The 13,394-nt window shown below is 39.4% G+C and overlaps 1 protein-coding gene across 2 annotated transcripts; it reads left to right on the plus strand.

The window, feature by feature from the left end:
- Positions 1–991: 991 nt before the first annotated feature.
- LOC311264942 (serine/threonine-protein kinase SBK1) lies at positions 992–8,250 on the plus strand. 2 transcript variants are annotated; one of them, XM_084366165.1, is made up of 4 exons: positions 992–1,213; positions 3,302–3,464; positions 4,171–4,373; positions 6,312–8,250. In XM_084366165.1, exons 2-4 carry the CDS (start codon positions 3,302–3,304, stop codon positions 6,957–6,959), a joined length of 1,014 nt encoding a protein of 337 aa, XP_084222291.1. In that variant the 5' UTR covers positions 992–1,213; the 3' UTR covers positions 6,960–8,250. The 2 variants fall into 2 exon arrangements, with proteins under 2 accessions (XP_084222291.1, XP_084222292.1); XM_084366166.1 differs by having other exon boundaries at positions 992–1,201.
- Positions 8,251–13,394: the final 5,144 nt, after the last annotated feature.

Below are 13,394 nucleotides of genomic sequence, written 5' to 3' on the forward strand. Positions count from 1 at the left end.
CAGTGTTCTGGGACCTTATTTTCCTCTGAGAACAGCTTGTTTATTCAGTTATAGAAAAGATGAATAGTTCTGACTTTGTATTATTACCTCATTAATGTTGTAAATATTAAAAGTCTTAGTTTGAATTTGTTTTTCAAAAGCTACATACAGTAGTGCCCTTTTAATCAGCATGAGCCATTAAAGCCTTTTAGATGTTTTATTACAGAAAGTGCATCAAACCCATTCCCAAAATGGTCATAGTGTTACTTACGGATTGAATTTTAATGAAAGAAAACTTTACCTCTTTTTCCTTTGGACCCTACTGGAACCACCTCAAGAACCCCATGCTGCAGCAGCAGCAAAAAAGGTAAAGTCCACCTTAATAATCATTATCGGTTTTGTAATCCACAAAACTTTTCCTGAGCTCCACAGCAAAACAGCGTTGAAGCATTCTCCTAAACAACTGAAGTAGACTTGTTTTAAATGTAAAATAATGACTGAAAAAAGACATAAAATGGCTCCACACAGCTTGTCTGATGTCAAAACTTCAGCCAACTTTCCATCAGCACAAGGGTGAAAAGATAATGACCGAAGCTATAATTTTTGGGTGAACTTTTCCTTTAATATAAAGCGGTGAGGTCACTGACAAGAGGTTGTGGGGCACAGAGGCACTTCTGGCTCTATTGTCTCTTTACAATGTGTGTGTATATATGCGAAGTAGTAGTGACAGACCCATGAATCTGTCAAGTACTACGAAGTTGGCATATAAAGAAATCTGTGAATGAGTGACAGTTGACCTTCGCCTAGGACATTTTCGAGTGCTTCTCCTTTGCATACGCAGTACATATACAGTACATGTGTGGAGCTGATTATACTGTATGTTGGCTAGCCAATGTGTGTGTATATGTGTGTGTGTGTGTGTGTGTGTGTGTGTGCCCTTTGCACAGGCAGTTTGTAATCAGCTGTCAAAGTGGGCTCTGTCCCCATCGCAGCAGTTGAGAGCTGAGCTGCATGCTGGCCAGTGAGCTCTCAGGTCCAGTCTGCACGCTGAGAGAAGGAGCAGGACGGACAGCACATTCAACCTGCACTTCTACAGCGTATTGATTAGCTGTGTTTTGTCAGCTGTGAGCATGCCAGCCTGAGTGTGTGTGAGTTGTTTTTGTGTGTATGGTTTGCCTGTTTTCTGACCCCAGTGACTGTATTGGAAACCAAGTGAACAAAGGTAAGACTTGAAGTAAGTGATCTATATCTAATCATGTGATAGGGTGATACCCAATACTGCTACTATGTGATGCTGTTACTGCTACCACTTTTAATAGCAAACCACCACTGACCCAACTGAAGTAACAGTATTTAATCATCAAGTTCAATTATCTTTTTGTCTTTGTACATCTTACATACATTGTTGCTATTATTATTCCTGGATTCAAGGTTTTATTTGTTATCTTAAATAGCAATATGTGTAGTGAAATACAGTGTGGCATAGTCATTGAGGCTCTACTAACGAAATGCAAAAAATGTTAAAAGTAAGATGGAAATATTACGTCAAAATGTGACATTGGCAAATTAAATAGAACAATAAATTGTCAGACAAGGCTGTATATACAGAGGACAGAGGACTGAGTTCAACATCCTGAGGAGAGACTCTCTCTGTTGGACAGCTACAAAGGAATTAGCGCTACTTTAAGAGGTAATGCAGCCAATGTGGACGTCTTTCATATAACATAACATAAACTGAAAGTGTATGTAAGACATGACATTTTCTGACATAAATAAAAACTTAAATACACTTTCTTTTATATTTTACATGCACTTTACATGTCAGTTTATATAAGAAATAACATACAGTATCAGGACAACCAGGCCAGGGCCCAATCAGTACTTACTATCAAAAAGGCATTTGTACAAATTACAACCAGAATGGCGCTCAGTAGAGCACATACTTTCACCAAGGTCCAACAGTCCCTTTCAATCAATAAAGCCTAATATAATATTAAAGTCAATACCTCATTAAGATCCAATCATCATTCCCTAAGAAATTAACGAAAATGTCGAAAAATCTCACAATGTAAGAGAAAGTGAGAAAAAATTCCTGGATCCCTTTATCCAGTCTGCACCAAATGAGATTGGGCTCATCCTCCATCCAAAATGAAAACATGAAAATTTGTCCAGTAATTGTTGTGTAATCCTGACAAATCAACCAACCAACAAACAAACAGAAACAGATTAAAACATAACCTCATTGGCAGACATAATTATACTATGTTTAATACGTTGGCCGAAAAAAGCAAGGTATAAGACAGATTTTGAGTTGATTGCAAAACAATGTTAAAAATGATCTTACTCAAATGCAAAAGTTTCGCTTTGCACATGTTTTTCTCTTGATTGTACCTGAAAATACAGCCCTTGGCTGGCATTTTGTAGCATTTCTTTTACTTTTAAAATACGGATAATAGTGCGGCTGTTCTTAGAGTCAGGTAATGCCTGAACAGAACTAGTTTGTATGTTTTTGACTTTGATGAAAAATCAGCAAAAAAGTGTTTCTAGCTGTTCCAAACTGCATAGAGAAGGAAGAGATGCAAATTCTTAAAATATAGGGACAACATATAACATAACATTCTCAGACAGTCTCCCCTGGAAATCATTCATGATGCTGTTCACATGAAAAGTGACAGAAATAGTTGTGTCAAACATGAAAAAGAGAGCTATAAAGAGAAGTAAATGCTGCTATGCTTACTTTCTGATCTCCTCACCAACCAATCATGGTGTGAAGTGGGTGTGAATGGCAGATTGTCAGTTTTGGACAGTTATAGAAATGGACGGACACGGTACCTTCCTCCTCTGCCGGAAATGTGTAGGGGAAGGTGATTTCTCAAAGCTGTCCCTGGACTTCATGATCCAGCATTGACTTAGTGAACATTTAATGGAAATCAATTGAATTTTTAAAGTAGAATAGTTACACGTCATAAACATATAACTGCAGATATCTCACTGCACCCACAGAGTTGGAGTTGCTCCCATCTGGCCTTCGCCCTAAAGGCCAGCTGTGACATACAGTATGGAAGAAGTCTTATTCTCTGTGACATACAGGCACTGGACACAGAACGACTGCATCAGGGAGCACTTGCTATTTATAAGATCTGCTCTCTGGCATATTTATACAACCTGTTTGCTGCCACCTGCCCATTTGCACCATTGAATGTTGTATGTTTGTATGTTTTTAATGTCATGCTGTTCTATACTGTATGTAGTGTACGTACTGATCATGCCTCTAAGATTAGTGAAAAGGAATTGTTTTTGTCCTGTTCCTGTATGGGTAAAGATGATTGAGCTGGGCCTCGCTGACGGCAGCCTGATCGACGAGCTGATGGAGCTGACGGCACAGAGCCTCGGTCAGCTGGAGATCCAGGAACACTTCAACATCATCAAAGAGATCGGCCGAGGGAAATACGGCAAAGTGCTGCTGGTCACACATCGCTTCAGGGGTAAGATGGACCTTTAATTTCTAATCTCTTTCAGTACCAAATAACATGTAGTGATTTCTTGCTTTTCTAACACCAATGACAGTAATTTAATTATGCTTGTAAATGCAACTCACTGTAGCCACTGAATGACATAACATGAGGCAATTTATTGGATAACATGCAGCTTCTTCTGAAGCCACAAAAGACTTTATACTACTTTATTCACACAGGCAGCAGTACTCCCCAAGACCTGTAAACACACTTTAATGTTTAAAATTAGCGGAGTTACCCTTTAAGATCTGTGTTAATTTTTTTAACTGTCAGCACAAAAAGAAAAACACTTGACTTAAGATATGATAGGTGGGTGCGCTCTTCCGAGTGGATGAGAACCTTGAACCTTGGCAATCCTGAGAGGAAGAGAGCTGAGCCAAAGTGGAGCGATGACTGGGTCGGTGTGGACAAAGGAGAGAGCTGAATGCCGAGCATGAGCTGGCATGTAGCTGGCTGGCTCCAGGCCTACAGGCTGGGTGGGTGTGTGACATGGGGCAAGTTTAAGGTTGCAGAAAAGCTATGCTAAGATATAAATTAAATAATTATTACAGCATACCCGATACCGTATCACTCCAGTGGTCATAAATGTTTGAAATTCTCTATTTCTTGAAAGTCAAAGAAAATGTGCATGAAAAGTGATAATAGTAACTAAATATAAAGTATTGATGGCCCGCAGGGACTCCCATGGCATTGAAAGTGATGCCCAAAGCCTCGACTAAGCTGCAGGGCTTTTTGCGGGAGTACTGCATCTCCTTACACCTGTCCCACCACCCCTGCATCGTGGGCCTCTTTGGCATTGCCTTCCAATCTAATGAGCACTACTGCTTTGCCCAGGAGCTTGTCATTGGGAGGGACCTGTTTGCTGTCATCCAGCCAAAGGTGAGTCAAATTCCGCCAAAAAAAAACTAAAAGACAGGGTCTAGATACACCAAACTGACATCATTGCAGCAATGAAGGCTAACTGCTGCGTTGCCTCACATCAAGCTGCACTTGAACACACCGCAAAGACTACAGCAATGTCCAACTAGCTCATACGTTCTGCGCCTGCAGAGCCTGTGAGATTAAATAACTTTCCACTCCACCTGGTAGCAGTAGTTTGTATTGGTTATTTAAAAAGAGAAACCTGAAGACTCAGGACTGTGGATAATCAAACTGCCATTACAATAAAGGAGTCTTCACCCCACTCTTGCTCATATATCAATCAAGAATATGTCTGATAAAAAGTTGGCACAGATTGCCCTGACGATTGGGTGAAATCATGGATATTATAACGACAGGCTCAGGGGGCTCTCTCCGTCTGTTTCCGTTTCTTTTCTTGTACACCGAGTCGCTTAGTTGAACAGCCAATCAGATTGATTTCCCTCACTGACGGGCCCCAACTGTCGGCCTGGTGTGTCAGGACCCTAAGAGTATTGCCAGGTCCGTGAGGTTGTACTTAGGTACAGTGGTGCTTTCAGATGAATGCTAATTATAGCATGCTAACATGCTCACAATGCTTAAACAAGCATGCCGAGGTGTAAGGTTTACCATGTTTATCATTTTAGTGTAGCGTGTTAGCATGCTGATGTGTGCTGATTAGCACATAACACAAAGTCCTGTAAAGGCTGAGGGGAATGTCATTTGTTTGTCAGGCATTTGGTCATAAATCAAAGTAAACTTGTAGTAGTAATTTTGATCTAATGATTGTGTTAATGATCTAATGATTGGGGAAACATGATGTCTGTACCAAATTCAGTAGCAATTTATCCAAATGCTGAGACATTTCACCCAAAACAACACATGTGAACCTCATGGTAGTGCTAAAGGCAGAGGCAAACTTAGTGATTTGGAAGCACTAGGCTAACTCAAGCATGAGGCATCCGTTATTCCTTATTTTCACCTTTTCTGAACTGAGAATGTGAGTGTTGGCAGTGGTAGAAGAACTTAGATCATAGTGTACTTACAGTTAATTATACCACACTATAAAAAACATTGCTAAAGACAAATTTTTGCTTAGGTAAAAAAAGTGTTATCAGAAACAAGTTTCATAAAGTATCTTCAAGGTGGAGCAAATTTTAACCAATTCAGGTCAGGAGACTACCAAAGTCATTAAGATTCATCCTCTGGGGATCAGGAATATCTGTGCCAACATTCATGGCAATCCATCCAACAGTTGTTGAGACATGTCAATTGAAAATATGAAATATAATTATAAATGATGGTGGAGGAAAAGTCATGAGATCACCAAAGTCAGCAAGATTCATCCATGAATTCAGCCTATTGCTAATCGACAAATGACTGACACCTCAACATTGACATCCAGAGAGTCATGTGACCAGTGTGGCTACAAAACAAAGGCACGTATAGTACAGTGGGAAAACATGTTGGCCGAATCCAAATGTCCAGATCCCACAGATCCCTTGTAAACTCAGACTACAGACATAACTGATGCTCCCGGGAAGTCCGCAAGCATCTACGGATGTCCAAATCCACAGTTCATGTAGTCTGAATAGTGGCTTGTGGACTTGGATTGAAGACTCTGTTGATTGAATCACCTACAGTTCTTTGCAACACAGATATGACTGTCAGTTTCTTTTAATAACCAGCAAAAGAATTGCAAAGTAACTGAGATGTTTCTTGCACCATGTAGAAATATTTTACCATGAATTGTGTGAGAGTCAAAGCACATTACAAACTGTATGTGCAAAGTCCCTGAGAACCCAGTCTAGAAGAATGGAGGGTAGAGATCTGGATTCAGTTTGTCTGTGTATTATGACACACTAACACTAACACTAGTAACACTAAAGGCCCTATCCCTCCTCTGTCCGATTCTTCTAGGTGGGTATCCCAGAATCTGCAGTAAAACGTTGTGTCCTCCAGATTGCCAGTGCTTTGGAGTTTATCCACAGCCATGGCCTGGTCCACCGTGATGTCAAGCCTGAAAATATCCTGCTGCTGGACAGTCACTGCAGCCAGGTCAAGCTGGCAGACTTTGGCCTGGCCCAGAAGAGAGGCACTCTGATACGCTTCATCACAGGAACGCTGCCCTACATGTCCCCGGAGCTTTGTACCGTGGCCCTGCTGGATGGCCAGAAAGAAGTGACCGCTCCTCCACTTAGTGTGGAGCCGAGCCTGGACACCTGGGCCTTCGGGGTGGTTATCTTCTGCATCCTTACGGGCTACTTCCCTTGGGAGTGCTGCATGAACTCGGACGACTTCTACCAGGAGTTTGCAGACTGGTGCACAATAGAGGAGAGGCCTTACACTGAGGAGGATGTTCCTCCTTTGTGGAAAAGGTTCACTCCAGAAGCCATGGAGATGTTTGGTAAGCTCCTGGCTCTGGATGCAGGAAAGAGGTGTACAGTAGGGGAAGTGAGAATGTATATGGAGAGGGACTGGCTTAAGAAGGCAGCAGAAAAAGAAAAAGTCAATGGCTCTGGGAATAATCCTGGGCATGGCGAGGTGGGGGAGCTGCCTAATACTTAGTAACAAACTGCACTTTAGTATAATCCACATCTTGTATATGCCTCGACAGCATGTAAAATGTGCAGTATAGACAATAAATCATAGGTGCCTTGTATCAGGCATATGATTTGCAGTGATGTCACATATGGTGTTTACATCATGTATATGGGTGGCGCATTATTTTAAATCTTGGGTCAATTATAAAAGGCCATTTGACAGCAACATAAACAAAAGGTCGACTGAAAAGTTGACTGGTGGAGGAAATGATCAACAGAAAATGCAAAAATAACTGTTGATGTTTTGTCAGATATGTTTTGTGTTGAGACATCTATTGAAGTTAGCATGCCAACCAGCTAGCCCCTAACCAGTTTGTTCATTAAGATGTAATAGTCCAATAATAAACAACACCAACACTTCTCCTGTGGTCTGAGCTGCCACTAAGAGCAGACTCAGCTGATACATCTGCTAGCTTGCTAATGGCAGAGCTGTTAGTGGTTACACTGGCAATATGCTTCCCCCCTATTGATGCACGCTTGGACTATGAATTTGACAGGTGGTCAATTCTTACATATTGCTCCTTTAAGGTAAAGGGGCACTATGTAATCAGTCAAGACTGGTTGTTGTAAACAATCACTGTTTTGCTTTTTGCCTGTGGCCGACCATTACTTTTCCAAGGGAAAAGGTTTGGGCACCCTTGTTTCAGTACAATATTAATGAGATAATAATAAAAACTCAAAAATATTTATTTTTTCCATAAGTGAATGAACAAGCTGTTCTAAAATAAGGTCCCAAAACACTGTTTGAAGCTAGAAAGGTGGCAGGGTCCGCCACATATAAACAAAGTAAAACAGTACAAATGGGGTTGTTTGTTTATTCAGTCATGAAAACTGGAGTTTATTTATTTAGCTTGTTTAGGCTGAAATAAAAATCAGTCAATGAAGATCTGAAAATAAAAGCAGAGCAGTTTGTTGCAGGTGTCACCTCAGTTGCTGCACAAGCTAATACAAATAGTTGGAACAGACGATTGTTAACTATATCATTTTCATATACAGTATGAATTTTGAGGATGTACAATTTGATGTCTTTTTTGTGTGAAACACGTTCTCCCAATTAGCTGTAGGTTAACCGAAGTGAAACGTTTTAAATTAAAAGAATTCACTGATAACCTTTGATGTGAACTGCAACACATCTGACAGTCTGACATTTTACATAGATGCCATAATATTATATCGATTATTATTGATATTAACATTTTGTAAACAATTGTTGAGTCAAATCTTTCCAATTTATGAACTTTTGTTATATTATAATATATCTCTTGTTTTTGTTCCTGATTTGTCTTCTGTCAAACTCAGTTGTAACCCTTCTATCTCTCAGATTTTCTTTGAAAATAAAGATTTAATTATACATATATTTGCATCATGATCATAATTACATTATATATATATATATACATGTATATAAATAACATATATATTACAAATCAGTGTTGTACAGTGTGCACATGTGATGAAGGTTCTTACGATCCCCCTCACACACTTCATATGATTGTTTTACCATTTTTCATGACATTGTGTATATGGTCATGCTGTGAGAGCATGCAGATGGAAAATTAGAAAATAAAAATCATGAATCCATCCATTTCTTCATGACCTATGTCAGATCTCTGGCTCAATCAGCTTTCCAGACCCTTTACATTGAATCATCTCTGCTACAGCTGCCCCTCCACTGATGGATGTCCTGTTGTGCTATCACGATGGGACATGTTGGCCTCTGAGAACAGGAACCCAAACTTGGCCCAGGGCCTGAACCTGCTTGACCTCCTCATGCTTTACAGCATATTTACGGCATTGCACTAACCAGGGTCATCTTTCAGCTGACCCCTGGGCCTGACTGCACATCCAGGCATGTCATACAGACACTAATACAGCAACAGTAAATCCAACCACAAAGCCTGTGTTGGCATTTGACTCACCAACTGTCTGTGCTGCTGTCACACACGCACAAGAGGCCCAGTGTTTAAAAAGATTTATATAATGTTCTACATGCCTGTTCTGTGTAACAAGGCATCACAACCACCTTGTTGACATCTTAACTTGAAAATACTTACATATATATTATATTCATGTAAGGTTTTTTCAGTGGAGATTTTTGTTCGACCTTTTTGCATATGGTTGTGTTTTCCTGCTTGATCTAACAATACAATCTCTTCATGGTAGACTAAACAGATAAGCAAGGTATCATTTCCAGGAAGCTATATCTACATGAGAAATCTTATCATCACATGACTTCCTTCGACTGCCAAATAAACATCATTTGGTGCTGTTGTGTAAGGCACTGTGTACACGGACTTTCCAATTTATCTTATCAAGCGGCTATCATGTTTCTGATACTTGAGTACTTAATCAGCACACTCGATCATCACACACTGTGGTAGATACTGTAGATACACACATCCTGGAATGCGTGGAACAGATGGAAATCTTATGAAGCTCTGCTTTTATGAAAATGTAAAAATGATGGTAGAAATAATTAAGTCAGTCCAAAGCTTTAATGAGATCATCTTTTGTGTTGACAGGTTGTAAAAAATCTACCAGGCTTATGTTCTTCCTCCTCCAGCACCTGACTTGTTATGTACAAATCATGTTTGTTTGGAAAGCTCCTCTAATGAGGTGTTCATGTATTCATTTATTAAGCACGTTTATAACAGCAGACTGGAAGTCCTATTAAAAAACTCTATTTAATAACACTATTATTTATGATTTACCACGTATAACTGCAACATAAAGGCTTATTCTATAGTCAGACACCGTAGCATTCATTAATTCAACATTCTCAAATTTAATGACAGCAAAATGCACTGAATGAATACGTTTTACTTTAAGTCCCCAAATTAAGCATTTATAAGCAGTATACAAACATTTAATGAAGGATTTACACTTGGTGTTTACACTGTAATGTAGTTGTGTACAGATTTAAGTACATTCTGTGTATTAATCTACAGAATTTGTCAACAGTTATAAGTTCTCCTATGAGGACATATATTATATTATAACACGATCAGTTCCTACAACAGCCTCCACTTATGGGTGCCCACAGGAGCAGTCGCTGACAAATAATGAACATTTTATGTGACATTGATTACTGCTTATGAATGTTGAACCTAACTTAAGATAAAAATGTTCTCAATAAACTGAATTACACCAGACAAAGTGATTATTTATGGCTTTATTGAGAAACACATATTACTTATCTAATGCATGACGTTATTTCCTGGGTGTATACTGTATAATGCCATTTGTTTATTTATGCATAAACATTCTGTTTGCGTAGCATGCATATACTGTAGTTATGCAACCCTGTGTTGTATAATAAAAAAAATTATAAAAATAAATGACCTGTATGCCTCCATTAACTTACAGCTCATAAATTATTATTATTATTATTATTAATAATAATGTTATCAATGTTATTATTACTATTATCATTATTAAGTCGCTGAAAGATCTAGCTTCTGCTGCTGCCACTTCTCATTCCCAACTTGTCAAATACAGCAGTGCGGTCTGTGGCCCTAAGCTTTAAACCTGAAGCTCTACTTACCGCGAAGTGCTCTACTGTCAAGTTAGCAATACCATGTACATCATACAATGTGCAGATAGACTTTTAAAATAAGGCTTGCTGACAAACATTACATGTAGTATGACATACTATGACTTTTGGGCCGATATAACATTGTCCAACAGTTGTGGTTTGGTTATGTTAGATCATTTACATTCATATGCAACAACTTGCAACTGTATGCCACATAAATTAATAACAGATCACTCTTGAGTTTTGGTTACAAATGGGACGCAGACACCAGTCTATGGAGGGAAAGTTCTGTAAAGAGTTGAACCCTGCTGACAGGGCTGTGGGGGTATATTCAACAGTGCAAAGGTCTCTGATCTGTTCATAGTCAAAAACTTTATATTTATAATGAAATATTTAAAATGAACTTTTAACATAATTTTACTTCAGTCAGCGTCTGCTCATTGATGTGTCACCACCAACACTATGTTTACATGCTCATCAGTATCCCAGTTATGAGTCTAATCCTAGTTTGGATTATATACTGGGTACAGTGTTTACATGGTTTCCAACTGTTTAAAGGTTTCTGGTTGTCTTTGAAGAAGGGGTCTTAAAGGTGCACTCTGTAGTTTAGGGGAAGAAATTTTAAACCGAAGAGAAAGATCTTCATTGACTTTTTTATGCCTGAACAAACTAAAAAAACAAACTCTCCCATACTGTTTTACTTTGTTTTCATGTGGGGACCCTGCCACCTTTCTAGCTTCAAACAGTGTTCTGAGAACAGCTTATTTATTCAGTTATAGAAAAAAAATAATATTTCTGAGTTTCATTAATATGTAAATATTAATTCTGAGTTTGAATTTCTTGTCCAAAACTACATAGTGCTCCTTTAACTGAAGTGGGAGAAGAGTACAAAGCAATCTTAGTGGAGATACTGGGAAAACCTCATAGTATGATTTGTAACTACCTTGTGTGGAGCACATGTTGAGACAAAAGAACAGCTGTATGTGAAGACGTCATGTGTTGCCAGTTTGGATAACATCAAGCAGTCTGTAGTGTCCTCTCCCTCACTGTTGATGTCACACCGACACATACACAAACACACCCACACCCACACCCACAGACCAGATATCCAGGGGTCCGTTTCACAAAGCAGGTTCAACAAATTCTGAGTCTAACCTTGAACCCTGAGTTGATCTACTCTGAGATAGGAAACTCTGAGTTTCCCTCATTTCAGGGTTAACAGACTCAGAGTTTTCACTAAACCGGCTTTGTGAAACGGACCCCAGGTTTTATGACCAACACCATACACACAGGAGCACTACTGATAAGACCACTGTTATGGAAGATACCCACAACTAGGGCCTTTCTCCCAGCTTGTCTGTCTGTTACCCCCATAAAAAGAAGCATTAGGAGCCCAATAAAACAAAAAATACTTTTATTAGAATTGATGTGTGTTTGAATTCAGTAGGACCACAGCCTGCAGAGGAACAACTGAAGAAAAAAACATAAACAATAAAAATGGCTACCTACAGCCCATCGGGCGTAATCCAAGTCTCCAGATGCTCCAAGATCCCAAATTGATTTCAAAAGATCTTTTTTATACCCTAAAAAACAATCAATTTGGGATCTCAGTGCTTCCAGAGACTTGGTTTACAGTGGATGAGAGTTTTGTTTTGCTACTTCAGTTGTTTAGGAGAATGCTGCAACACTGTTTTGCAATGACGCTCCTTGAACTTCACCTGACTTTCAATCAGCATAACTGCATTTCCATTTTTAGGTGAACTTATCCTTTAAAAGAAAAGTTTTAAACATTAAAGTTTTCACTTTAAATTGAATTTTAATGTACACAATGTGTCTTCTGAAGCAACTAAAGGTGGGCAGGAGCCCAATTACATTTACTTAACAGTTGGCTGAAGTGACTTTGGTAATCTCACTGTCAGAAATCAGTTGCTGGTGTTCACAGTGATGGAATATGTCAGCCAGTGGATTTTCATACTGTGGGCATCACTCTCAACAATCTAACAAGACCAAGGCACAGTGATGCCTCTAGCTACTTGCTAATGTCAACATGCTAATAATGATAATGGTAAAGTAACATTTTGATGTTTAGCAGGCATATTTTTTTTTACAATGTGAACCATCTTAATCAGTACCAGACCGTGTGGCAATCCATGCAGTGGTGGACTGATGTGGACATTTTCATGCTAGCCACAGCTGTCATGGCTAAAATCAATGGAACCCTTTGGGAAAAGATACATTAAACATAATTTGAGGTCAAATATCTTAACAACACCAAAACATCAGTATGACCCTTTAATGCTGGGTGAAAAGAGGGTAAAAGGACAAGAGTTTGTTCACTGCCTTGTGATAAACAGACAGAAACGGAGGATTCATTGAGACAAACTGAACCAAACAACACAATGCTTCAGCCCTTTGAGTCCCCCTGGTCCTCCCCTGTCCCATTGGGTCCTGCTGTGGAGAAATAGCACCTGGCACTGAATGAAAACATTACCTTTCACTTACAGGGCACTATCTGCTGTATCTATTTCAGTTTCAGCCATGCAGCAGGCTAAATCCTCCATCATGATCCCTCAGTAAGGCCTGTGAGAGTGAGGCTGGGTGTGATGTTAACATATCATACAAGGGCTGTTGCTTACAAATTAGTCCCTTTGGGTGTGATGCTGGCTCTGTGATCTTAGTGGCCCTTGGCTAACTCCTGACTGAACATGTGAGGCTCTAGCATGTCTGTCAGTCTCTTGAAAGCAGCACCAGCATGTCTGTCAGCCCCTTCCAGCATGACATGACTCATGTTAACATTTGTAGCGAGCAGCTGCTCTCTCTATGTCTCTACCATAGGGGAGGGATGTTTAAGTGATCATAGAGAAT

Source organism: Pagrus pagrus (assembly GCF_965226575.1).
Source record: "Pagrus pagrus genome assembly, chromosome: 11".
NCBI classification, from domain to species: Eukaryota; Metazoa; Chordata; class Actinopteri; order Spariformes; family Sparidae; genus Pagrus; species Pagrus pagrus.

What these genes read in the sequence shown, in the direction of transcription:
- LOC311264942 (XM_084366165.1), top strand. Translation starts at nt 3,302, where the DNA reads ATGATTGAGCTGGGCCTCGCTGACGGCAGCCTGATCGACGAGCTGATG. An exon ending in GGTCACACATCGCTTCAGGG is followed by an intron (nt 3,465 to 4,170) that starts GTAAGATGGACC and finishes GATGGCCCGCAG; the next exon opens with GGACTCCCATGGCATTGAAA. An exon ending in TTGCTGTCATCCAGCCAAAG is followed by an intron (nt 4,374 to 6,311) that starts GTGAGTCAAATT and finishes CGATTCTTCTAG; the next exon opens with GTGGGTATCCCAGAATCTGC.